The sequence below is a fragment of the Meleagris gallopavo genome, chromosome 4, assembly GCF_905368555.1.
Source record: "Meleagris gallopavo chromosome 4, MGAL_WU_HG_1.1, whole genome shotgun sequence".
Lineage (NCBI taxonomy): Eukaryota > Metazoa > Chordata > Aves > Galliformes > Phasianidae > Meleagris > Meleagris gallopavo.
In genome coordinates, this window is record NC_139407.1 from 62,608,837 (window position 1) to 62,636,023 (window position 27,187).

Consider the following 27,187-nt stretch of genomic DNA (forward strand, 5'->3'; position numbering starts at 1 on the left):
CCCCGTGCTGCTTTCACAGGTTCAGTGCCAGTTCAGGGGAGTCCCAGTCAATAGCTGTTATGGTGCCTGTCAAAAAGTGATTGTCATTTCTATGGAAGTGTGAACCACCCACCTGCTGTAGGACAGCTGCCCCAGGGGAGCCTTGACTAATGCAGAGGGGCTATAGCTCTGTTTTGTTAACTGTTAGTAGAGCTTTACAGGACCATGTGATAGGCTCGCTCATGAGGAAAAGACTGAAGGTGCTCAGAGAGCTGTAGCACCTCTGCTATGAAGAAAGGCTGAGGGAGTTGGGCTTTTTCAGGCTGGAAAAGGGGACACTGCGGCCTTCCAGTACTTAATGGGAGCTTATGAACAGGAGGGTGACCGATTTTTTATGCAATCTGATAGTGATAGAATCATAGAATCGTTATGGTTGGAAAAGACCTCCAAGATCATTTTGTTCAACTGTGAACCCATCCTCTCCATGTCCACTGACCATGTCCCTCAGTGCCATCTCTACTCTTTTCTTGAGCACCACCAGGGACAGTGACTCCAGCACCTCCCTGAGAGGCGTATTCTAATGCCTCACCACTCTTTCTGAGAAGAAATGAGGAGGAATTTCTTTACTAAGAGTGTAGTGAGGCTGTGGCACAGGCTGCCCAGTGAACTGTGGGTGCCCCATATCTGGAGGTGCTCAAGGCCGGATTGGCCCTGTGCAGCCTGAGCTGGTGTGGGGCAACCAGCCCACGGCAGGGGTTTGGGACTGGATGGGCTTTGAGTTCATAACCCAATCCAGCCCCTGCCACTCTGTGATTTTGTGATGATTCTATGGAGTCTTAACCATCTGACATGTCTTCATCTTCAGGCAGAAAAGCACACACAGTGTCTGAGGTGGATCACTTGGCTTCTCTCTCAACACCTCACTCCCTCCACACAGCTCGAGTGTGTGAATTTTTGGAGGCTTGTTATAGGTCCTTAAGTTCTTGGATAAATTCAAGAGCAGCAATGAGGGGAATATTTCTGTGCATCCACATGAGAGGGGAAAAGCGTGTACTTTTCTAGGCATCGGCTTACTCGCCTGACATCATGTGTGGTGTGGGCGAAGGTGTCATGTTTTGGAGCTGGAGCAGTGTAATTACTGCACTGAGCCGCATCACGGGCACAGGGACTGTTCCCCAGCTCCTCTTGGACCAGGCAGCTTTTTGCTTATTTTCTAGGTAGAGTCTGTGGCCTGATGTACAGAACACGAAGGGCTCAGGCTGTGATCACCTCTGCGGCTGCCTTCTGGGTGGCTCCCATCAGCTGAGGAGGAAAAGCTGTCGGTTCCCTGCAGCTAGGGAGAAGTTAGTGCTGACAGATCCTGTGTGTGACAATTTATCTGCTGTGAAGTCGGAGTCCCTTGCTGCTGCTGTGATCTGTTACTGCAACATGCCAGCAGTGCTCTCTTACATTCTTAGAGGGTTTTTTTCCAAGATGCGTATACTAAAAAACGTGGGGTATTTAGTAATTGTGGCAGGGTGGAGTTTCCGTGTCCATAATCCAGGCCATTGATGATGCTCTTGTGTTACAATACATGAACTAGCCACATAAACATTTATGTAAAGATATGAGTAAAAGAATAAAAGAAAATATCTCCTTGTTTACACTCACAAAAAAAGATGAAGTTAGAGTGGGTGTTTCAGCAAGGTGTGTTTATTACACTTAGTGCTGTCTGTTGTTAGTGTAGAGAATGTTTTAAGGCATTATTATTATTTTAATGTCGAGCTCCTTTTAATTATTCTCATTGATCAGTTAAAATATTCTTATTAACTTCAGTCATATGCTCTTTGTGGCGCTGCTGCCAAGTCCTGCTTTGCCTGCTTTGCGTAGGACATAAAAGAACAGTGCTTCACCCAGGCTCACAGCCTCGCCCACTGGATGTATCTCTGCTCATTGCCCCAGCGGGTGCTAACAAAGTGCACCAAACCCTTATTGTGATCCTGCAGGAAGCAGACTTTCTTTATGGCAAGCAGTCATTCTGGTCTGTGTGTTTAACTCTCTGTTTGCCACGTGGGTGCTCTTCTTGTCCTCTTTCTTGCCACATCCTCCTTTATCCTCAGTCCCCACTTCTCTGTCAGCTGTCTAAATAGAGTTGCATCCAAGTTGTACCGAGTGACGCAATGGCTGCATGCATGCTTAGAGGCCAGTTAGAAAACAAAAAGATGGATTGAATTCAGTGCCCGAAGCAAGATTTTAGTTAATACATACACACAAAAAACAGGTAGCTATTAAAGGCTATAGAAACAGAAATAAAGTGTTAACCTGTGTTCTCTGTATAGCTCCCAGTAGCCCCCGATGGTGGCAGTTCATCCTTTGGATCTGCTGTAAAGGTCAGCATCGTGGCTCAGCTCAGCAGTCCCAGGGGTGTTCAGCTGGGGCTGCTCCCACCTATGGGGCTGTGCATGAAACAAAAGCAGTTTGGTTGTTAGGTGTAGAGCCTTGAATACAAACCAAGCCCCAGCCCTAAACAAAGACTGTGGCATCTGTTCTCTCTTGAATCATACTTCCACCAATAACCGCTTTCTCCTAAATGACTTGAAGAAAGAATTAACAATTCTACAGAAATGCTCTTTGAATTCATACTTAATTCACCACTAATTTACAGACAGCCAGAACTACACGTCAGTGTGTCGTCATTACAGCACTGAATTTTCATTAGGTTTTATTTTGCTTTTTTCTCCCCCACTCATTCTCAGGTTTTTGTATTACAGTACTCATTCCAGATACGATGTCATTTGTCATTCAGTTTACACTGAATCCTCTTAAGTTGCATTTCAGATACTGATGCTGAATTCTTGTTCTGAGTGTCCTGACCAGGAGCATTACATTTCCTGCACAGTTTGTTTCCTTCGTGCAGCATATAGCATATTGGAAACAGATAATTATTCATGTCACACTTGTGATCCGCTTCGCTTATTATTAGTGCTGTGTGGGGGCTGTAGGCATGCTCCAGATCATTGCTTTGTTCAGTCTGGGCTGGTGGAAAGAAAATGGTACAGATGTTGCTCATGTAAGTGCTTCTGAATCTATTTCCATCGTGTAAAACTGAAAGGTGCAACGTTCTTTGGTTTGCTGCTGCTTTGCTTTGGCAGTTAGAGTTGCATGGAATGTTGTACTGCCAGTGCCTCCTTAAAGAAATACAAAAAGTTTGGAAACCAGTTAGCTGTAGAAATGCCACTTTGCTTATCTTCATTCTTTACCAATGGATTTGATGCCATTAATACAGGAGAGAAGTTGCTGGGAATGGTAATGGTATCACTTGAATGAGAGCGATGGACCTGATGCTGCTGGAGCTCGTTGGTGTTGCTCCAAGTGTTGTTCTGGCTCCCTCATAGTGGGCTGTGGGTTCGTGCTTGGGCAGGAGCAAAAAGGGTCTATGGTGAGGGCTGAGAGGTACAGCTGGAAGCAGCCGTGCCTTGCAGTGCAGGAGCACAGCCATCACATCGGGCAGTGGGGAGCTGCGGTGTGCAGCCTCTGCTCCCTCCCGCAGCTGGAAAACCACCCAGGTTGGGGTGAAGTCTCCACTTCTCTTCTTTATTCAACCACAGATTCAATGTGCAGCCTCGGTTGAGTTACTTTCTCTGGGTGTAATTCCCCTTCCTTAAGTTGGGAACAACCAGACTGAGCAAACTGCTTTCAAATATAGGTATGAAAATAGTGTATGAGTGTGCCAAGTAGCATTACTACATTTCAAGTGACCTTTTGGTCTGAAACTTTGCCAAAGGAAGGGGAGAGGAAGCCACTGTTGAATTGAGTTTTGCAGAGAGATCCTGCAAACAGATGGTGTTTGCATATAGGATATGCTATTCAAGTGCAACTTTACTACAACACTCTTCATTTTTAATAATTGCAGACGGGCGAAACTCCGGCTATATTTGGAACAGCTAAAACAGCTTGTGCCTCTTGGGCCGGACAGCACCAGACACACCACTCTAAGTCTGTTGAAAAGAGCTAAGATGCATATCAAGGTAAAAACATTCATCTGTATTTTTACATTTTTTAAGCATAATCTTCCAGAATGTGTATCCATAGAGAGTAGTTTTAATTTTCACACAAGATCTGTATCCATATGTCTGATCTTCTGGCTCTATTGGTCTGTATTAGAAGCACTAGTTTTCACTCATTAGAACATTAGTTTTCACTCAGGGTATCAAGTTTTTTATGTGCTTTGCAGTATCAGATATATAAAATGGTGGTTTTGTGATTATTAATGGTTTACATTGTATTAAAACATATGTATATCATGGATGTTATTTGATTAATGTATTTATTTTTAAGGACTGAGCAAAGTAGCATTGTACTGCACTGATGTCAGTGTAAAAATACCAATAACTGGTAATGAAATAACTAACGGAGTCAAAGGGATTATAGCTCCTAATGAGTCTCACCCTCATCCCATACTCCAGCAACCAGATCCTGGAGCATATGCCAATCACTTAAAAGAAACCAAAAATAAAATCTCATCTCCTGTTAGCTGCCACTCCCTTTGCATGCTTTGTGTGAACAACACCTGAGCCACCAGCTGAAAACCAAAACGAAACCTCACCTGTGCTTTAGCAACAGTACAGGTTAGATGTGTGCACAGACAACACAAAGGAGATCCCTCCTCAGCCCTGCTCTTTCCTAAGACAGCGTAGTTTCACTCTCATCATTTTCAGGGGAATGGAAACACAGATAGATGATAATATTTAAATGCAGAAGGCTAAAGAACAGGTTTCTGATGCCGTGTCCAGGACTGTAATTATTTGTCGGCATTTTTTTCAGTGTTAGAGGGGAAAAAAGAGAAAAGTAAAAAGTGTTGTGAGAGGCTGAATGCTGCCAGTGGTCTGGGAATATTTTGGAGAACAGCCTGCTGCTGTACAGCAGTGACATTCAGTGCAATTGCAGAAATGGCTGTAATTCGTAGGAAGCATTAAGGATGAATTTAAGCAAAGGCATTCTTGTAAACAAGGTTACTCAGCTCCTTCTTCAGCTCTTGTAAGCACGTTTACTCCAGCTGAGCAACCCCTGTTTTGACCATTGGAGATTTTGGCTGCTTGTTTATAATTTAGGCTAACATGCATGAAAGGCACTGCGTGTGGTTTTTGTCTCGGGCTGCCCCCCTATCATGGGCTTATGCATACAAATTGAAAAACTGTTTTTACAAGTGGCAAGTGTGAGAGATTAGCCATGCAGTTAACATTTCAGCTGCTGATAACAAAGCTAGGAACGGATTCTTTCCCAGTCTGTCATGCACGGTACCAAGTACTGCTTTTCTCAAAAGTGAAACTGAAGTTTTGTTTTCTTTTTGAGATTCTAACTGAACCTACCTCCACTGTTCTGATGCCTGATTGCTCCCCTCCAACAGGTCTGCAGGCTTTTGGACAGCCACCTCCCAGCTGCACTGTCAGAGCAGGCACTGCCCCGGCCCTTCCAACACAGCAATTAGTTCTGAACTTTTCACACGCACGCCCATACACTGAAACTTGCCCTGAGAAATCGGACAGTTTTGGGTCTCCTGGATATGAATCACCAAGTTCATTCCCAAAATAGTTGTTAGAGTTTGGGACTGCAGCCAGGAAAATAGAGGAAAAGGAAATGTGATCAATTGGGCACATTTGGTGTGCTGTGCACATGGGTGTACTCACCCATTTGCTTACTGTAACATCGTGTTCCTACGTATGATGCATATCTGAGTAGTTGTGGCCTGGGCTTACAATGAGGCTACAGAAGTTAGGTTTCATTCAGGTGGGAAGCTGCTGAGTTGAGTAATATCAATTATATTTTCAAAGATAAATACATTTGCTTTTGGGGTTGCATTAGAACAGCAGAATCCTTGCAGTCACCTGGCTCGTGGTTTGTTGTAATGCTGTCCCACCCCACTCTCCTCTAGAAACCCACACATAGGTTCATTCACATTGTAGGGAAGAGTCAGCAGCAGCTGTATTCACTCCCAATACATCTCCTAATCTCAGTGGTCATGTAAACACTGCTCAAAGAGAAATTTGGTCTAGCTTATAAGTGCTTTTTCTGCCAGAACTTGTAATTTACTTCATCACTTAAATTAAAAGAATTGCCTTTTGTGTGTGTGTGTTTTGTTTGTAGCTCCTGCTTTTGATCCAGTCATATCCATTCTACTTCTTCTCTAGTTATGTAGTCCGTTTTTGAAAATAGCTATCAGTGATTGGAAAAGCATTCAGCTGAAATCCGAAAAGAGAATATCCCTGCTATTACCTTTGTACCAACAGTGCATTGCGTTTTACACAGTGTGAGGTATTCTTTTTCTTTCCAAAATGAACACCTTATTTTATTCAAGTAACAGGAAAGATTTGGGGCTGATTCATGAAAGGACTCATTCACAGGTTGTTTGCTGAGAAGTACTGGATTAATAGTGCTGATTTTGTAGGGGGTTATCATAGAGTTATCAGAGAAGTGCTAGGAAAAAGAAATGCAAGAATGAAGGGAGTTGTTGGTAAATTCCTCCCACTTCATATATAAAGTAATACTGGAATATTGATAATGAAGCACTCTTAAATGGTAAAAATTTCCATAGTAGTACAGGGAGCACTGAGGAGCCTGTAATGGTTCCTTTACAGTGATAACTCTCTTGTTTCACCTAAAGAGCCATAAAACTCTGCTTGGAACCGGAGCCGTGCGCTAGTTACCGAAGATGGTGACAGTTTTGCCTGACAAAATGATTTAAATGTTCCCCAGAACCAAGGCAACAATCATTCAGTCTTAGCTGAGAAGCTTTTGCTAGTGGCAAAAGGGTTCCTAAGGAATTTTTTTCTTTTGCTGTATCCATGTATTTTACTGTGAAACCAATTCGCTTCTGGACTGGTCAGCTGAAATTGTATGGAGCCCTACAGGGTGGTAACAGAAATAATTGTGTCTGATCATCAATTCGTGCTCTGAAAGAACTGATTAGAGAAGATCTGAAGTTACTGATGCTTTAACACAAGTGCGAGCTGTTGACTTACTGATACTCTCTCTCTTTAAGAAATTGGAAGAACAGGACCGAAAAGCTCTGAATATTAAAGAACAGTTACAGCGGGAACACCGCTACCTCAAACGCAGGTTGGAGCAGCTATCCGTGCAGGGCATGGAGCGCATCCGCACTGACAGTATGGGATCAACAATATCCACTGACTCTGAACAAGGTAACTGCATGGGGGCTGCCCAGAGGGGCCTGCAGCTGTGGGAAGGAGGGGGAAACAGGGAAGCAAAAAAATTCGATTTTTCAATGCGCAATTTAGAACTAAGATCACGTTTTCAACAAAACCCAGACAAAACTGTTCTGTTACGCAATCTACAGAACGAAAAACGACATCTTTTGTATATTCTTTGCAAAACAGTTATTTGCCTTGTTTGCGTGAGTAAATTATTTAACATCTTTTCTTGTGAAATGTTACAATATTTTCTGTGCAGTGATCACCAAGTGTTTCCTACATTTGGTTTTCATTTAAGAGTGAGCTCTCGGAGCTCCCGTCACCTTTCCTTATGTTCTGATTAGCAGTGTGTCTGTCAGTGAGAACTCACACACGCAGCCCTTTTCAGGGCCCATGGGAGATGGAGCTGTTGGTTGCAGTGCAGCTCTTGGAGGACAGATGGCTGCACCGCAGTCACTGTGAGCTGACACCTGCACAGGTTGAGCTGCCGCTTGTGGTGCTACGGCTCAGAGCCCAGAGGGTTTGGGTTTTCTTGGTTTGTTTTTTAAGACCAGCATCTATGAAAGGTTGGAACGGTTCTGGGACAGCATTTGGTGTTGATGTCACGCTGTGTACTTATGTAGGTGAGGACAGAAGGGATTTTAATTCTCAGGTGAAGAAGATGCTACTTACCTCAGGAGCTACTGTTGCAGGCTTTTTTTAATTACAGAAAATGAATGATTCGGGTTCCACCTGCACATTGGTTACACAGGCAGTGCTGGCTCCCAGTTACTTGCTAGAGAAGCTGCGTTTCTGAACATGTACTTCTTACGTTTTCTTTAGAAGTAGACATCGAAGGAATGGAGTTTACACCCGGTGAAATGGACAGTATTGGAAGTGCCAGTGATGCTGAAGACCACTACAGTTTGCAAAGCGGCTCGAGCGATGGAGGTTACACACATTCCCGCAGACTGAATGCCAGGCTCTCATAGTGCCTGAGTTACCAGTTCAACTCAGGACCATCTGACTGAAGCACTTATATATGAATATTCCAGAGGTGTCAACTGCCACTCTTCCGGGAAACCCCAACCACAGTACTCTGACATGGAGGTTTCTTACCCACGGTTCCCTGCACTGTAACCACAATATTAGATATTGTAAATCATGGGTTTGCTGCAGAGAACTGTGGTTAGGTACAGTTGTGACTTAAAGCTAGCTTGATGTAGCTCTACTGCAAATTAAAGAAAAGAAATTGTCATTCCATTCAAGAAGTATTAAATTCAAACTGTTGGAAGCATGGCATAAGGAAGTTTAACAATTATTTTGATTTTGCAGAAACCATTTTCAAACATGGAAGAATGAATGGAAACTACCATATGTTAGTGATTCAGAGATACAGAAACCTAAAACTACTTTTTGTGGTATTTTTACATGGAAAAAAAAAAGAAAATTGAACCCTGTATAGCAGGCTCTGTTGTATCAATTCTTTCAGCAGTTGTTGTTTGGGTAAAGCAGGCAGATAAACCTTCAAAATGCAGATGATCTTTAGAAAAGGTCATATTTACAAGTCACTACTGTACTTCACAATGGGGGAAAAGCCAGCTCTAGTAATGACTTCATGTGGGATGATCTCAACTTTCTTCTGCTTTTTTGTATTCAGTATCCAACCAGCAGCAAATCATTCCATCCATGTTAACAGGAGGAGTAGAATGCAGCACTGCAGTTTGGACCTGTTACTGTGGAATGGATGACATTGAAGCATTTCAGTGTTTTTGGTGGTTGTTTTTTTTTCATTTCTTTGCCTGAAAATACAGAACTCAAGTGATCCAGATTGTGATAGCTAATCTTTTCCTTGCAGGGAAATGAAATTTCTGTTTGCTTGTATTTTTTTTCTTTTTACACATGTCAATACATTTTTATGGAAGGCATGGCTTAAAAATACAGTATTCAGCTAGAAGATAATTAATCCTTTTTTCTTTTGCACACTATAATTGCATTTTCTATTCTTAAAAAAGTGCAAAAAATTTAAATGTATGCTGTAAAACAGCAAAGTTTATTTAGTACTCATCAAGCTGTTCAGAACATATTTACCCAAATTATAGCAATACTATGAAGATGTATTTTAATACAACTTCTGCTTAGTGAAGTCATTAGAGCTTGGCTTGCCGGGTAAGAAAAAACGGACCAGTCTTTGCATTACCTGTTTAAAGAAGGTCTTTTAAAAAAAAAAAAAAAAAAAAAAGAAACAAAAAAAAAAAAAAAAAGGAAAAAAAAGAAAAAAAAGAGAAAAAAGCTATAAACACTTTTAGGGAAGTGATTTTAGCAAGTGTAGTCTATATTTCCTGTAAGAGATTTTGTATTATATTTTCCTAAATGTTCTCATTTACTTGTATAGGGAGGGGAATGGTACAGACCCAGACCAGAGTCTCAGGGACTCTTCACCTTTGTCATATTGTGCCTTGGTGACCATTTATGTATGCCTCTCCTTTTCATTGTTCAAAGGACAACTAAGCTTTGTTTCCAGACCCTCCATTTGAATGGTCAGTTGTCCACCTTCCTACCGATGAAGTAGAGAGGTGTGTTTATATCTTTACCCTCTCACAACTGATTCAGTGTGGCTTTAAGTAAAATCCTAAATTTAGGTTTCGGTGCGAGGGTTAATTGTATAAGCCCTCCTTTTGATTCTTCAGCACCCAAATCTATATTTTGTTAGCTTATGAAGTCAGGGTCTCCGTGAGACCAGTGCTCAGTGGCTAGGGAAACACAAATGTACTGTGTAAGGCTATGGGATGTCCAAGTGTGGTGCCATTTTTAGCATTCAGATACAAGACCTCATGACACGCTGACCATAATGATCAAAAACAAAGATTCAGTTGTTCTTTCAGCATCTGACATACGTGTCCTCCCTTTGGCTCTTACAACACCGAGTAGAAATACGAATACATTTTGTGGCAGCTTACAGATCCTTGTTTGCACTCTCGCTTACTGCTTGGAACTTGCCAACAAGGAAAATGTATATGTTTAATTTACATAACCTAACGGATTGCCACCCCTACTTTGGCTCTGGGGAGGGGCATAAGGTTATCAACTCTGGCAGCTGAATAAGAAAACAATTAACCTTTTCTGTGATGCAGGTTTTGGTATTATGTTGTATACACCTTGCATTTTACTAAAATCCTCGTTGTTGGGGAAAGCACACAGCAATATACTCATTGTGTGTAGCTGACAAGCAGCAGAAATTACTAGCTCCTTTGGTGCATATGTAACTAATTTCCAAATCATGGAAAAAAAAGAAAACCACAAAACTAAGAGTTTACTTTAACATACGACTGTTAACAGGAAAAAAAAAAACAGGCTAGTATATTGTTGCTGTTCATTTATTCTATAATGAACACACTCATGAATTGTAAAGTGTTTCCTTTCGTGACAAGCAGCTCTTGCACAGAACCTCCTAATGAAAAGAGATTTGAAACTTACAGAAGGAAAGACAAGATTTTAAATTGAACATTATTGTACCTTAGGTCAACCTGAAATTTTCCTTTTAAAGATGAATGTGCTAACTTAATGAGTTCTTCCACGCTGGGTATCCATGGCTTTGTAGATCTTATATTTTCAATAAAAATTACTCGAATAATCTTGAGTGGAAACAAAAAGGGTTCATTTGTTTTTACTTTTCCAGTTGTTACAGTGGGGGCTGCTATCCCAGTAAAAAGATGCTCTTGATGCGCTCTTCTCCCCATTCTAAAGCAGTGCTTCCTCCAGATGTAGCCCCTTGTCTGCAGGCGGTTCAGGACAGCAGCTGGAAGCCCCACAGCTGCTCCAGGTGCCAGGTTTCCTGGCTGGCGTGCCCAGCACCGCTGCTGCCATTCAGGCTGGCAGGTTCCTTTCAGAGCGCATCTACTGTGTCTGTGGCGGTGGCACTCCGGGATGTGGTCACCTAGGGATGGACAGGGTGTCCTGGTTTTGCTCATTTTCAAGCTGAATCTTTGTGTGTGTGCTTCGTGTGCGTGCATGCATGCATAGATTGGTGTGCACACAATTACCTGTAACCACAGCATTAATGGAAACAAAATGCTGCTGCTCCAAGGTTAAACACAGCAACCGTGCTGGCAGATCTGCCACTCTGTGTCATGACCGTGCTTTGGGCAGGTGAGGTTCCACTTCTACGTTCATCTTTCTTCCTCCACATTACCACACAGGGAAGGGATGAGCAGAGAACAAATGACAGCTGCCACGCCATTCCTGTGTAGGCAGGGCCCTGCAGAGACGAAGCCATCGCAAAGGACTTTCTGCAGAGTGCAGAGGCCTGGCCTCGGGGCTGGCCCTTCCCTGCTCCAGGGGCAGCGCTGTGAGTGAGTCTGTGCCATCACAGGGGAGAGGCATAAATCCAACCTCGAATGGTTAACTTTTCTGCAAATTCTCGGCCGCAATTAGGATGAATATGCCTTCACTCCCATCCTGGCTCTGCCTAACTTGTATCCCATGGAGGATGGCTTATTTATCTTCCTAAAGGAGTGGGGCTTGACTGGTAGAAGCTGCAGCATGTTGTTGCCTGGGACTGAATCCTGTGGGCTTTTTTGTACGAAACTCAATCATTAGAATACGACAGGCATAAAAAGTCCCCCAGAAATCAACAAGAATTTTTCATCTGATGGGTTTCTATCATGAATGCTTCTTTCTCAGTTAACATCTGGGATGGGGAAAAAAAAAAGCTGATAAAAGTTTAATAAAATTTAAAGAATTATCGCTTTTCCTGACCCTCCACAATATTATTTTTTATTGACACAGAACCATAGAATCATTAAAATTGAAAAAGACTCCTAAGATCACTTAGTCCAACTGGCAGCCCATCCCTACCATACCCTCTATTTCTCCTGATGTACAAGTAAATAAAAGCCATGAACATCAGTATTTGGAGCATCTTACTGTACATCAGGTGTGGCCAGTTTTGGTGAACTGAGTGCTGAAAGCACAGAAGTGGAACAGGAAGATGCAGAGCTGTGTGCCAGCCCAGGCTGCAGCGGTGCTCCATGCGGTGCCCCAGGGCGTCATTCTGCTTTTCTTGGAGGCCTTTACTGCAGCCTCCGCTCCCCAGAGAGGTGATGATTGCACCATGTTGCCACCATCCTCGCTCGGTGACGACTACCTGTGAGGGATTTTGTCCCTGCAGATGAGCACTGTGGAAACGAATGTCACAGCTTTTAACCTAGGAATATTAATTTTACTCTTAGAAAGCTGTTAATTTGTGTTACTGCTGCAGGCCATTGGTCTTGTACGTGATAAGAGCCAAGAACGAGGCGGTTGTTTCAGCCACTAAATCGCACATCCCAGCACTGGGGGAAGGAGAACTGAATGCCTTTAGATGCTCTTGAAGATCTGTACTCCCCAAAATACAAATGGAGTGAATGCATCAGAAAACAAATGAAGTTTCACCAAAAGCAAAATGAGCCAAATTGCCAAAGTGACCAACTAAATATAGTACTGTTAATTGGCAGCTGCCAAAGAAACATCCAGGTATTACATTACTGCCTAGGATTGCAATGGAGGGGAAATACTGAACAGAATATGTGAGAATTTGGTCATCTTGGCCCTTCTTTCTATTTCAACTATTGTAAATCCCAGCAAAAGACTGCAGTGGAGGAAAATCCATTCCAAATCATAGAATCATAGAATGCTTAGAGTTGGAAGGGACCTCTGAAGGCCATTTAGTCCAACTCCCCTGCAGTGAGCAGGGACATGCACAGCTACATCAAGGCCTGATTCAGCCTCAACCTGAAAGTCTCAAGGGAGGGGGCATCAACCACATCACTAGGAAACCTGTGCCAGAGCCTCAGCACCCCCACTGTAAAAGACCTTTTCCTTTTATCCAACCTAAATCTCCCCTCTTTAAGCTTGAAGCCACTTCCCCTTGTTCTGTTACCACAGACCCTGCTAAAGAGTCTGTCCCCTTCTTTCCTGACGTCCCACATTGTAAAGGTTCTGCGTGCACACCTGTGTGGTGCTCGCTACATTCTGTAGCGCACGGAATATTGTGCTGTGTTGTTATTTTGTGAGAATATAAATACAAATTTTTTATACCTTTTTGTTCTCAGTTTCATTTTTTCTTTTTAAATTGTCGTCTCTATTTGCATGCAGCGTTTCTTCTCTGCAAATCTTTTCATATAGCTTTAATGACTACTTAATGAGGAGCTCATGGAGTTTTAGCAATTCAAATTAATCCTATGGCATTCAGGCTGGAGTGCAATTTAAATTAAATTTCTTTTACACATGTTGGCCCAATGTAACCCTAACAGTCATTAACGTTATTTGTTATAACCATGGGTGCCGTATAAATTTCCACTATTAAATTTCTGAAGACAAACCAGCCTGTAAAACAAAGTGCAAATTGAAATGCATTAGTGTATGTTTGAAATAATTGTACTTGAAATCAGTCCGGCTCTGTACAAGGTAGAAAAAAAGTGTACGAGGCAATCTGCAGGTTCTGCATGTGTGCTGTCCTGAATGGGAAATTCACAGCCAGACGAAGGTGTGCATTTCAGTTTGTTACTGGGAGAGATGAGGGGGGACAGAACTGAAATGCTTTTGCAAATGGTGTTGCTGTATTTTCAAGCGCAGTGTGAGACATTCTTTTGTTTCAATTTGTCAACAGTGTTGCGTTGTAAATTCAGATTTCTTAAAAATATAGAAATGGGAGTTTTAGCCTGAAATCATGGCATGTAGATTGTCAGAAAGCTGAGTCACTAATCACTGAAAAGATTCATGCCAAAGGAGACCATACTTTTAGCAAAGCTTTCTTTGAAAGTCCCCCTACTATTTGAAACCTGTGCAGTTTCTTTCATGACATTTGTAATGCCTTGTGAGCTATTTATAAGAAAAGTAAGTTTCCCCATTTTGCTAATGATGGAAATTTAATAAATCCAGAAGCTTGACTATCAGTAAGAAAATGATTTTTTTTTTTTCCTGCAGCTGATTTCAATGGAAAAGAGCCTTAAATTATTAATAAAATCATGATGGCCATCACCTTGCTCTAGAAGAGGTTATTTAAAGTAGTTTCAGTGGCAAAATTTTCAGTTACTCCTGTTATTAGACATCCAGAAATTGTGAACGACCTGGCGCTTTCATGGATCTCAGCATGGCAGGAATGGTATGATTATGATGGATGGACAGTCAAGGAGTGGAGGGCTGAAATTACTGGTGCTGGAAAGGACTGGGTTTGTGATAGCAGAGACTGCCACTGGTATGGGGCTTTTGCTCACTAAGGTGTCAGCTCCCCAGGCTGAGGGAGCAGCTCTCTGTAAGCCTCCAAAAGCTCCTGCTCCTTTGTGTCGCTGCTGTGCAGAGCAGCCACTGCCCTGGTGTGCAGGAGCTGGAATGCGATGGCAGAGGCAGAGCAGCGTGAGGTGGTGGCAGGAGCAGGCTGGTGCTTTCCCATCCTGCTGGACTTTTAATCCAAAACAGGGCCAGAAGAATAAACAGATTTTTTTTTTAGAAAAGAATAACTTTGTGCATTGTATGCTTAAAAACATCAGCAGTGTCAGTTCAATTGTATAGGTGCTCTTTTTTACTTATGGCATCGTATCCAATAAAGGCTGAAGAAAGCTAATCACTGTGACCTGCTTTTCTGGGAACACGAGGTTTCAGGATGAAATCTGTTCCTCCAGAGAGACAATACAGGTGCCTGTGAGAGCGAGCGAGCTGGTGCCAAATTTCTGTATTCTGGCTTTATTATCATAACAGTTCACACAGCACTTCAAAAGCTGCGCTTAATTCAGAGCATGAGTTTGCTTAAAGCAATGATCTTCTTCTAGCAGAGTGCTTCCAAAGAGTGGCTGGCACTCCTGCAATCTGCATTGGGCCCCTCTAAAATCCTGCTGCTACTGGCTAAAAACCTGCATGATGCAAAATGAAAAAGCTTCCACACTGTTACACCACCTAAAAACTTATTCCCACATCTTCGCTGTTATTTAACCAAACCAAATCCCAAACCTAAAACGATAATAAGCAAAATAGTTTTATGTGAGCTCTTCACGACAGATGTATCTCAGTGGGAGGGTTTATATTCACCAGCTGTGATGCCTGTATGATGTGTTTTACAGCCTGGGCCAGTGGGTAATTGATAGCTTCTCAGTGAGCACCAGACACAACTACATCATGTTTTACAGTGAAACAAATGCAACATGGCACGGGTGGGATAATGCAGAGCTTGCAGACATCCTTCCAGAAAAGTCTCTGTCTTAATCTGCTGGAATCCACCATAAAATGGCTTGTAAATACAACACACTATCTAAGCAGTCTCTCTGGTGCTCGGACACAGATGCAAAACAACTGCTCCTGGAATGGAAAAAAAGGGTAAGGTAAGCCTTTAATTATGTTTTGACTGAACACAACCATGAAAAAAATGAATCAGAGAAAAACATTCTTGACCCATAAGGAGCTGCAGAAGGAAACACTGAAGCATATGGGGCTGTGGCTGGATGGGAAGAAGGACTGTAAGAAATGTCAAAGATATGACTCTAACATGTTTGTAGGGGAAAGCTGTTTAATCTCTGCCCCTGAAAGCTGGTCTATGGTCTAACAAATGAAAATTTGTTTCACATTAGAGGCTTGTTCTTTCAAAATGAGAAGTTTAAGTGCACAGTGTTCTGACCTAAAATATTTCAATTCTAGCCTGAATTCCTATGCCAGCGGGGATTATGAGATCATGCTGTCTGTCAATTCCTCTTTCATCCATCTGTTCCCCTCCTCTTTCCTTGATAACTTTTGAACCTTCAGGCTAATTCTGACCAAATTTGACAAAGCAGAGATAGGATGGAGGCTGCAGTGATAATCAGTGATGAAAAATTCCGTGAAAATTTCATGTCTGGGTAGAAAGAGAACCAAATTGCTTCCTGAGCTCAAAGGCTGGAATGACTGAGCTAACTGTTCCACAAGGTATCTGCTGCCCAGCACCTGTGCAGCTCCAAACCAGCTCAGAATTGGAGTACGTCCCTGGTCGCCCACCTAAGCAGATGCGGATGGGTGTTTTGTGTAAGGACAGGAGGGAGTCTTGAGTCTGGAGGGAGGAAGTAATGAGGTAAGCTGCTGATACAGGGATCTGAAGGTATAGCTGCAGAAGTCCAGGAACTGTATGAAATCCTCTTCTTTCAGATGCATCTATCTTCTTGTGTCTAGGATGTGGCCTTCAATTACAGAGCTTGACTGCTCTCAGGTCAGAGGAATTTTAGAAAAGTTTCTAGATGAAAAAAATACAAAATTTGCTTTTGCTCTCATCTTTTTTATACGAGAAACGATAATATGTATGTTATTGAACAGATTAAACAATGCAGTAGTGTGAAGCACGAGCCTCCAAAATACAGCCATAGGACCATTTTACTGCAAGTAACTGAACTGAAACAGCATTGTCTCTTGAAGTACACTAGTGAATGCTTTTGCTCCTTCCCTATCAGAAAGACACCACACACTCTATGTGTAAGACAATATGAAAACTTCACCTAGCCTACTTGCACCTGCGTATCAAGCTGTAATCTGATGGTAAAGAATTCACCACTACAGCTCTTTTTACCCATCACTGCCAGGTCAGGTTTAATGCACAAATGTGTCTTGCACAGGTCACACTAAGCTACAAATCACCATATTGCACTTTGCAGGCGATTCAGGTGCTGATTTTGATCTTGAAAAACTCCTGCAAGTCAGCCTTAGCTGTGCTGAGAGGTTGCTCATTTCCCCACATTGATTCATTTCAACAGCTGCATTAAGTGAGATTAGAGGAGCTGCACATTTAGGACATGTAGTGGGAGGGCTCAACCACCCACATACACACTGGGTCAGTGCCTCACCAGGGTGAAATGTAGAGATAGAATTTCTGGATGCACTTAGCAACTTATTTCTAGAATAACTGGCCCTGGAAGCCACAAGGAAAAACACAGCTCTGAATCTAGTCTTCAGATTTGAGAGCTATTAGTGGGAGAGGTGCTCTCTGATGTCAACCACAACATAATTAAGCAGCATGGTGTAAGAACAAAAAGCAAGGCAAATAAAGTAGCAAATGCTGAATTTTAAGAAAACAAACTATGTAAAAATGGGGAAGAAATTGCCAAAAAAACCCCAACCCTGCAACCACCTAAAAAGTAGTAGAAAAGGAAGTAGCCTAAAGGCACCAAGAAGGCTTAAAAATCTTGCATTAGAAGCCTGGGTAAAATGCCTGACACAAATAGAAAATGCTGTTTCAAACCCTCCTGCATGACTCAGTGAGAGAGTAAAGGAGGCCACGGTGAGGCAAATAGAAAAGACCAGAAAAACGTGGCATGTGAAACATAAACAAGAAATGAAAGCAGCTAAATTTAAGAATTGTCTAACAAGAGGTGCTCCAATTGTTAGTAAAAGTTTTACTTGATTCTAAACTCAGAAAAAGCCCTCACAAGAGGTCCCGTAATCATTGCTAAGGGATGTTTGTTGCCTCAACAGGGAGAGTAAGCCAAAAAGCCAAGAAAAGAGCAAGCGTCATAAGGGAGTGCGCTGGAACCACAGCAGAAGGTAGCATTTTGTTGCTACAAAATCTCTTGGCGCATCTATGCCCTGAGGCCTGTGTGCATCTTGTCTCTTCATCTCAAGAAATGAAAGGGAAAACAACATTTGCAGGAGCAAAACCAACTTTTTACACAGGTTGATAGTGACAGGACAAGGGGGAATGGTTTTATACTAAAAGAGGAGAGATTTAGATTACATGTCAGGAGGAATTTTTTTTCACTCAGAGCGTGGTGATGCCCTGGCACAGGCTGCACAGAGAGCTGTGGGTGCCCCATCCCTAGAAGTGCTCAAGGCCAAGTTGGATGGGCCCTGGCCAGCCTAACGTGGTGGGGGCAACGAGCCCACAGCAGGGGGTTGGGGCTGGGTGGGCTTTGAGGTCCCTTCCAAACCAAGCCATGTTACGATCCTACGAGGAAATGCACAGCAACAATGTGGAAGGCGCAGAAAAAAGTGAAGTAATCAAGCACTTGCTTGCAAAGGTCAAAATTTTGCAATTCTTCACATTGCAGAGGACAAAGCTGATGGAATATTTACTTGTGATTTCTCAATTTTTAGGAAGACGAGAGGCAAGGTAAATGCAGAGCTGGCGTTCAGGCAAACCCTGCAGTGCTAGAGACAATGGTCATTTGATGAAATGAAGGAGTCAATAGTTTAAAAAAAAAAAACACCAAAGAAAGTGTATTTTTAAAGCAGCAACTAGCGAAGTTCTGGCATTCGTTGCCCTGCAAAGCTTTGGATGGCATCAGTAGGTTCAAAAAGGGATTAGACAAATTGGTGGTCACCAAGACCATGAAAAAATGAAAGCAACAGGCATGAGCAAAGCACCAACACAGTGTCTATGGGCCCTACAGGTGGCCAGGTCTGTGCTGATCAATCCTCTGCTGCCACAGAGCACCATCAGCAGCATTACTGACCCAGCCAAGCATTCCCAGCATTCTCCTGCACAGCATTTACTGCCTATTCACATCACCAGCTGCCTCGGTATCATTTTCCCTATTTAAAACACTACAAAAGTATAAAGATTTAGTTGCAGTGTTTTTTTTGTTTTGTTTTCTGAGAGCAGCTTCACAGGCTAATTGCACTGCAAGCACGAAGGCTCTGCAGGCAAACGCCAGGCCCTCCTCCGCACTGCTCAGCTTCATGCAGCGCACCGAACCCCGCAGTCTGGTGCCGATGGTTTGCTCAGCACTGAGCCGCGTTAAATGGCAGACACCGTTGCTCTCCTTTTACGCTGGGGGACAGCAGGAAAGCCACAGGCTGCGGCACAGGGCTGCACACGACCGACCACAACGACAACCGACCCCGCCAGCGGCTCAGACAAAACTCCACAGCCGGCACCTAACGGCCGCTGCGCGCGGGCAGCCCGCCCACATGACGTCACGGCGGCTTCCGGCCAAGCCTTGCGTAGGCCCGCCTGGTAGGAGCGGCGCGGCGCGCACGCGCCTGTACGACAGGCTGGCGGCTCGCGAGGAGGAGAGGCGCGCGTGCGCAATGGGCTTCAGCGGAGGGAGGCTGCGCGAGAGCGGCGCGCGGCGGGCGTTTTGACCGTTCGCGCCATAACGGCCGCCCGCCCCTCCCTCTTCTTCTCACAGCCTGCCGCCGTTCCCTCGCCTTGCGGACGCTGCCCGAACGCTTCTCAGTGCCGCGGCCTGTCCCGCCCGCCGCTGGGGCACCGCGCCGTGGTGAGTAACCCTGCCCGCTCCTCGTCCTAAGGGAAGCAGCCCCCGGCGTCCCATTGGGGCTGTTAGTCTGAAGGCTGCCCTTCGGTGCCTGGTTGCACCACAGAATGCTTGCTCTGAGTGACCTTTTTGTAATTACTTTGGTATTTGTATGTTAAAGGACTTCTTGCTCTATTTTCAGAGGGAAATATAAAGACGAAGCCTTAAAAGACAAGATTCTGTTCGCTGCTGAAGTAAAAGATACAAACGAGAGTTTGAGTTCTTGTGTGGTGTCCTCTAGCTTTTTTTTTAGGGCAGACTGAAAGCTTCCCTCGTTTTGGAGTTAAAAAGATCGTTAAATTTCGGATGTGGGAAGTTCAAAGCAGGGCAACGATGTGCTTGCTATTTGTTTGGGTCTGTTAGTTTAGAATTAATGGTGAAGTTCGATTTTAGTCTTAAAGTCACCTTTGCTATGCAAAACGATATATTTTTGCAAATATTTGGGATGTAATTTTTGTCAAGAAAAATTTTTTTGTCTTGGTTATCAGATCAGAACAGGAATGCCTTAAGACATCCCTGAAATAAAAATTGCTTTCTGGTCTTACTAACAATTGTAGCCTATGGTAGCTGTAGTTCAGTTCTGTGGTGTGATCTGCTACTTTCACTTTCCTGTGCATACACTTCTGTGTTAGAATACTGAATATTCCCTTAAAAAAGTCCATGCTAGAATAATCCTCTAGAAATTTTCCACACGTTTGAATCTTTTCTCCTTTCAAAAATACTTAAATCATGAGCTGTGGGAAGGAATTTGTGGAAATTCTTAAGAAAACTGGATATCCAAAAGCCAATGAGCTCAATGGAGAGGATTTTGACTGGCTGTTTGAGTCTTCAGAAGACAAATCATTTCTGGAGTGGTTTTGTGGAACTGTAAATGAGCAGCATGTGTTATCTGAAAAAGAACTGCAAGATTTTAATAGTCTTGAGTCTGGAAAGCCCATTTTAGAAGGAAATGCATTGAATGAAGTCCTTAAAAGCTGTAAGCCAGCAGATTCAGGGAACAGCAGCCAAGAGAAGGAGGAGGAACTTAAGAAATTAGAGGATGAGTTTCAAACTCTTCAGAAAATGAAAAATCTTACAATCCATCGGCATAATAAGCTTCAGATGATGATTTCTGAAAACAGCAGCATGTTACAGACACTAAAAATCAAAGAGGAAGAAACACAGAAAGATTTGAAAGAAGGTCTAGAACTGTTCACTGCAGCAAATAATAAGCTTAATAACGAACTGCTGTCTCTTGTGGATAGAGTAAAGAAATTGGCCTCTTTCTTCACTGCTTCGGCTTCAGAACGAGGATCAGGTTTGCATCCAGTGTTTTTTTCCCAGTTTTCCTTGGACAAGTATTTGTCTCAGGAAGAGCACTGCACTGCAGCACTTACCTCGTGTGCAAAAAAGTTTTTTCATCAGGGTATGTCGGAATTGGCTGAAAATTTGCACGAAGACAACTTTGAGCTTGCAGATATTAGCAAACGTGTCACTTGTGCTGAGACTACTGAAGCTTGTGGAAAGAGTCAGGAGATTGCCAGCCTCCAGGCAACATACATTTGTGCTCAGCGTCAGCTAATTGTATTGCAAGCTGAAGAAGAGAGCTTGAATTCAGCTATAGAGCGTGCAGAGAGCATGCTGCGATCCCCAAAGAGCAAGGTAAGTGGCAAATAGCTTTATAAGTTTGTGGAGTTTTAAACAGAGACAGGCATGCTTTGAATTATTAGTTCTACAATTTTTACATAGTGGAATTGCACTTATTGATATTTTAGTCTTGTTCTTGTGAAGTAGCTCCAGTGACTCGGAGCTAGCTTAGGAGTTTTTTCGGTATGGTAGTTGTACCATACTGTACAAGAGTACCTTGAATTCTACATTCTGGAGTTTATTACATTAAAAATCTGATTCTTAGTAGTACCTGTCTACTTTTGTTAAACTCTGCAACTTCAAGTTGTAGCTGTCTCCATTGTTTGTACAATAATCATAAACCTTAACTTTAAATTTTGCATATGGGGGCTAATGTGATATATATTCTTGTTAATATTTCCTTTAGGGAAAAAAACCTCCAGGTTTTAGTTCAATGACTTGGGAATTTATAGTGTGGAGACATGATGTTGATATGTTTTAGATATCAAAACAATGACTTGTGTAGTTGAAATCCCACAGATCTCTCATTGAGTGATAGGCAAATATGATATTTAAGAATGTGAGGAATTTGTAACAGAAGGAAGAAAATATATACTGCAGTCATGGACTAACCGGAGGCATTATGTTTCATTTGTGGACAGGCATATTGTGCTTGATTGATTAGAGTCATTTGGAAAAGGTTAGTTCTGATGGGCAGTATTGATAGTCATCTGCTGAATGTAAATCTGTTTGAAATTTAGGTGTGAACTAAAATAAGCTCCTACAGTTTTTCTATAATGAAGTGTTTCATGGCTTTGCAGTAGAGCAGATTTAATTATTTCTTGAAATATATACGATACTTACCATCTTAAGTCTGTATTTGCCTTGTATATTGTGAAGTTACTCTGTAAAGCTGCTTGCAGAGTTCTCATTTAATTTTGATGATGCTTTGATTTTCATGTGAGTGCATGATTCTTGTGTGACCTGAGAAAATGTGTTAGGGAAGCAGAATGAAGAAAGGTGAACAGAAAACTGAGGGAACCGTGAAGGGATTGATATGTTTTGCTTTATGCAGGGTATTGGAAAGCAAGAAAACGTCGAAGCCAAAATATCTAGTTTAAATGATGAAATCTCTATGATTAAGCAACAGATAGCTGAAATAAACAACAAAGATCTGCCTTCCCTTCTGAAAGAGCATGCACAGCTGTTCATGACACCGGTGGTAATGGCAGACCTGGATCATGAGATTGCTCAGCTGGACCATTTCACTTCTAAACAGGATGAGATCTGCAGCCATCTGATAAGACAGAAAGTGTCATTTGAACTTATTCAGCTAGCCTATGACATAGAATTGAAGAAACACAAAGACATCTGCTGTCAACTTGAGAATCTGATAGAATCTCTGAAACAGAGCAGTAATGAGATGCAACAGAGACTGGAGGTGTTATCTAAGCAAACTGAACTTGCAAAGCCAAGGAATGCTATTAGTTCCAAGGACAATTTCTCTTGTAGGTAAGTGTGAAAGTCACTGAACCTTGACTTTTTTTTTTGAAATTAAGTTGGGAAGATAAAGATGTAGGTAAGCAAAGCAGTCTCAATTGTTATTAGTTACTTGCCATAGCTACTTAATGTTTGAAATTCTCCAGAATTGAAGCTTTCAAGGTATGGGATGTTAACATCGCCTCAGCAGTATTGAGAATGTAATGAATGTCTAGCAAAATCAGACATCTTGAAAGCTTTTCCAGAAGTGCAGGTGCAAAGAGCTGTTACTAGCAGTTATATCCCAGGCAATATCCACGGCCTCATCTGCTCAGCCTACAAAACCCCTTATATTATGGAGGAGAGGAACAACTCCTGGAATGTAAGAAATGTGTTTAGCTCTTTAGTGCTACTTGACTTGCCACCTGCATCCTGTTGCCCATATAGGATTTTTTTCACCATCAAAGTGATTCAGTCTTCCTGTATCTCAGGTGGTACAGCAGGAGTGTACTGTGTTGTGTTCACTTCGAGGTACCTAAACTTTTTCATTAGGTGTGTTCTATAATTATAGGTGGTATAGGGCTTTTACCCCTTCTTTAAACTGTTGAAGTGGTTTTTTAATAGGTAAGTGACTGATAATTCATTCTTGAGCAGTGAATAGCGGAATGAGGTAGGATTCATCTTACCCAAGTTGTCTGTGTTGAAAAACTGTAACGTTTTATTATTGAGATTCTTTGTGACTAAGTAACAATGTTTACTGACTGCTTGCTCACTTTTTTATTCTTTAAAAAGGCAGGCCTTGTTGCTCATGACAGAGTTGTAAACCCTGAATGGTTTATGAGCAGTAGATGAAATAAACTCAGTTACCTTTGAAATAGTGCTTCTCTCTCTAAAAGCACTCTCATACCTAATTGGGGCTCAATGATTCTCAAATTCTGGAGACTTTAATATGCAGAGGTGGCAGTAGCAACTGATCAAGTTAGCAGCAGTGAGATCAGTGTCTGTTCCTGATGTAGTGTTAAGTTATGGTTCTGTTTAGTTATAGCAAAATATTGCTGTCTTTTGCATGACTCTTTTGCATGACTCATAAGTGTAGAATTCCTTAGTAGTCTTTCCATAGATAGAAAACATTAAGCTTTAAAATTTCATAAAGTTTTTTTTTGTATTTCTCACTGGCCATGGAGTTCTGGCGTTTTCTCAGTGCTGCTGTCCTTAAAGTGGAGGAAAGCAGTTTGCAAAAGCATGTGTTGTCATACTCCTGAATGAGTTGGCATTTGCTATTAGAGTCACTGTTCATAAGAACATATTTCACTGCTGTTGCTTGCCATCTGGAATATTTTGGAGTCCTGTGGATCACTCATGACCCATGTACATATAGAATTATGGGATCAGTGGGAGATACAGCGTTATATCAGCAGTACTCTTACTACTTCTGTACTTTGCTGGTCCTCAGTCTAATTTAGAATCATAGAGGTCTTTTCCAACCTTAATAATTCTAAGACCATCTAATCCAACCATCCACCTACCACCAGTATTGTCCATTAGACCATATTCTCTGGTACCATATCTACGTATTTCTTGAACTTCTCAACATGAAGATCTTCTCTTGACTGCTAATTCCAGGAATGCTTAAGTAACTTTAAAAATGCTTGTGTCTAACTTCATTTGTTCCAGGCTCTACCAGCTTTTGGAAGGAGAAAACAAAAAACAACTGTTTAAAACATACAAAAACCTGGAACAGATGGCTCAGAAATTAAATCAGGATTGTGTAACAGCACAAGAGCAGCTAGCAGTGTCTTCTCAGGAGCAGTCTCTCTTGTTGTCCAAACTAGACAGTGATGTAAATGCTCTTCGTGATGCTCTGTATTGCGGAGGAAATGAGATACTACTCACTAGTCGGGTATGTCCTTATGTCGTCATTAAATGATTGTGTCCATGCCTGTTGTGCTCTTTTACTAAGACAGATATAAAGGATGTAGACATAAAATGGCCACAACGTGTCATTAACAGACTTAGTAGTGTAATGATGATGATGGGCTGGTAGTTGTGTTGCTCTTAGCAAGTGTGGGATTTTGCATATGTCGGCAGGTAATAATTTATTGGTTTTGAAGCAATAGTGGCATCTAACTCTTAATTTCTTTCAAAGGCAGTTACAGTCATGTATAGATTTATGGTGTGGAAAATGTCTTCTGGCTATGGTGTCACAGGAAAATTCATATAAATATTCACCTGAATAGTATGGTCTGGCCCCTTAAAATGGTGTGGCTGTGTTGGCTCATTTGTAGGGAATAAGAATGTTGGGATTTTTGATGGATAGCTTTAGTAGGACAATTCTATGACAGAGCTCCTGGATGGCTTTTGCAGCTGCTTTTGAAGGGGAATAAGGTTAAATACAATTTTGTTATAGTAAGCAACTATAAATATCTGAAAAATGCAACAGAAGCCTTCACTTGTTCCACAATCCTTACTTACATGCATTAGAAAATATATTGAATAACATATAATTAATAACATTCGACTCTATTCACAATATACAGAACAGTCTTACAAAGAAATTATTCTTTGTAATTAGAAGAATGCCTTCTTAAGGATTAAAGGTTATTGCCTCCATCAGTGTACTCTTTATTGGTCCAAGTTACTTAAAACAGTGACACATTTTTCTATTGGTACTGTGTCTAAGGAAAAATAATTCTTATAAGGAAATAATGGGCAAGTAGGTGACTAGCCTGCCTACACTGAACTATCATAAGAATGACAATTAGGAGAACTGTATTTTGCAATTATTTCATATTAAAATTAAATTGCTTTTCTGTTTGATTTTGTTCCATTTTGACTAGTAATGAAGACTTGATAGACAATGTTGTTCAACATTAGTTGGAGGACAGGTTCTTACAGTCTTAATTCATCTGTTTTAGTAAGGAAGGAAATTAAATTACATTTCCATAACCTGATGCAGATGCATGCAGCTTGACAGCTACATATGCAGGATTTATCATATAATATTGTTTTTAATGATTTTTCACTTATTTAAAAAAAAAAAAAAAAGACTTCCAAATGCAAAAGATTTTCATATTTCTAGTTCAACTGGTGTATTGATGATACAAAAATAACGTTTTTGTGTTGTGTATCTTTTAGGAACTTACTGAACAATTTCATCAACTGGAAGGTGATTTAAATAAACTAAATCAACTAATTATGGATCTTACTGCTGATGTGAAGTCAAAGAGAAACTTCTTAGCATCCAATAAGCTGCATCAGATGGAAAGAAACTTGTACGTGTATTTTTACAAAGATGAGAACCACTTGAAAGAGATGGTGGAGAAGCTTGAACAGCAGTCAGAGGCTAAAGCCAGTGGTCTGGAAGATGAGAATTTCACCACCAGTGAATTCCGTAATACTTAATCTTCAGTGTATTCTTAAGATAAAAAACATGTTAATGTAAACTGTCTACAAGTTTATGGAATAAGTATTAGCTTATCAAGGTGAACATTTATCACTGCAGTGTATGATAACAGCTGCCACAGTACCATGTTTGGGTTATATGCTGCTTCATGGCTTTGGCATTTGGTCATTCAGTTCAAGTTGTTCAATATTAATTAGCACACTGGTTTCTTGAATGAATTATATACACACCACTCTTTTACTAGGCTGCATGTTGATTTCCACTTTGTGCAGCATAGAGCAAAGGAAAGCTTCAAACTCTTGAGATTAGTTTTCTTGCATGGTAAGAAACATTCAATGCAGGAAGAGGGATTCCAGATTTTGGAACATAAGTGGTAATGTGCTTCCTTCTGTAGAGGAAGGTTCTCCAAGGCAGAAATAATGATTCTGCTTTACAGTTCCTCTAAGATTTATTTTTATTGTATGGAAATGTATCAGAATATGTATCAGAATCTGTTGGCTGTTTGACCACCATGTCATCGCTTCATTTGTCTTCTCTGTAGAAATTAGTCCCCACTTATAGCAAACTTTTCAAAGAGAGAACTTTTAATTTACCTTTTGGACTTGGACATTCTGTGTATCTTTACACAGTATTTACTCTCTGATTTGTGTTGCCTGGCATTTGATGATGTTTTCATACTCCTGCATAGCCTGGTATTAAGACTGCTAATCAAATTTTTGTGTAGGCTTCCTAATAGACCAATGGCACTAAATATGCTCTTGTAGTATAAAAATATTCCAGGCTCTTGTTTTCTGATTAGATCAGCTGTACTTGCTTTCAAGTGTTGCACATATTGATGAAGGCTAGAAATTAGCTTCAATTTCAATAGTAGTATTTCAAAAAATATTTTGACTTCAAGCTTCTAATTTCTACGTTTATGTAACTTATTCTTAAATGTGTAATTTTTAGATTATCAGTTTGATGTTTTTGTCTACTTTTCATGCTGTTTAGATCCATATGTTGTTTGTTATTAAGTTCAGTTCAGTGCTGTCAATATTTATGGCATATCTGTATGTTAGTATATGCTCATGAATGGTGTCTTGTTTATTTTTAATCTTCTAGGTTCTCATTTTGATAGGCTCCAGAGTTTGAATCTGAAGATTACTACTTCTCTCTATGGGAAGTTAGGAAATATTTTTACCTTCTGTAAGAAAACAATGAATAAAAACATTAATTTTAAAAGTTAGGAGAAGACTATGTTCCTGGCTTGTGGAATGTCTGGAAAAGGAAAATCTTACTGCTATTGCTTCTTGCTTAATATCAAATTGCAA

The 27,187-nt window shown here is 41.4% G+C and overlaps 2 protein-coding genes across 5 annotated transcripts in view; both read left to right on the plus strand.

The window, feature by feature from the left end:
- Positions 1-10,798, plus strand: part of MXD4 (MAX dimerization protein 4) — a 37,944-nt gene extending 27,146 nt beyond the window's left edge. For all 4 annotated transcript variants that reach the window (XM_085223604.1, XM_085223605.1, XM_085223608.1 and 1 more), the window contains exons 4-6: positions 3,872-3,986; positions 6,998-7,157; positions 7,989-10,798. In XM_085223604.1, coding sequence (XP_085079730.1) covers positions 3,872-3,986; positions 6,998-7,157; positions 7,989-8,137 — 424 coding nt within the window. In that variant the 3' untranslated portion in view covers positions 8,138-10,798. The remainder of the gene's footprint in view (positions 1-3,871; positions 3,987-6,997; positions 7,158-7,988) is intronic.
- An 8,421-nt stretch (positions 10,799-19,219) lies between these two features.
- On the plus strand, positions 19,220-27,102 carry HAUS3 (HAUS augmin like complex subunit 3). Its single transcript, XM_031553200.2, has 5 exons — positions 19,220-19,354; positions 19,533-21,031; positions 22,071-22,507; positions 24,149-24,374; positions 25,610-27,102. Exons 2-5 carry the CDS (start codon positions 20,120-20,122, stop codon positions 25,874-25,876), a joined length of 1,842 nt encoding a protein of 613 aa, XP_031409060.2. The 5' UTR covers positions 19,220-19,354; positions 19,533-20,119; the 3' UTR covers positions 25,877-27,102.
- Positions 27,103-27,187: the final 85 nt, after the last annotated feature.

Coding starts and splice junctions, on each gene's coding strand:
- HAUS3 (XM_031553200.2), top strand. CDS start 20,120: ATGAGCTGTGGGAAGGAATTTGTGGAAATTCTTAAGAAAACTGGATAT. Junction 21,032..22,070: donor TGCGATCCCCAAAGAGCAAG/GTAAGTGGCAAA, acceptor TGCTTTATGCAG/GGTATTGGAAAGCAAGAAAA. Junction 24,375..25,609: donor AGATACTACTCACTAGTCGG/GTATGTCCTTAT, acceptor TGTATCTTTTAG/GAACTTACTGAACAATTTCA.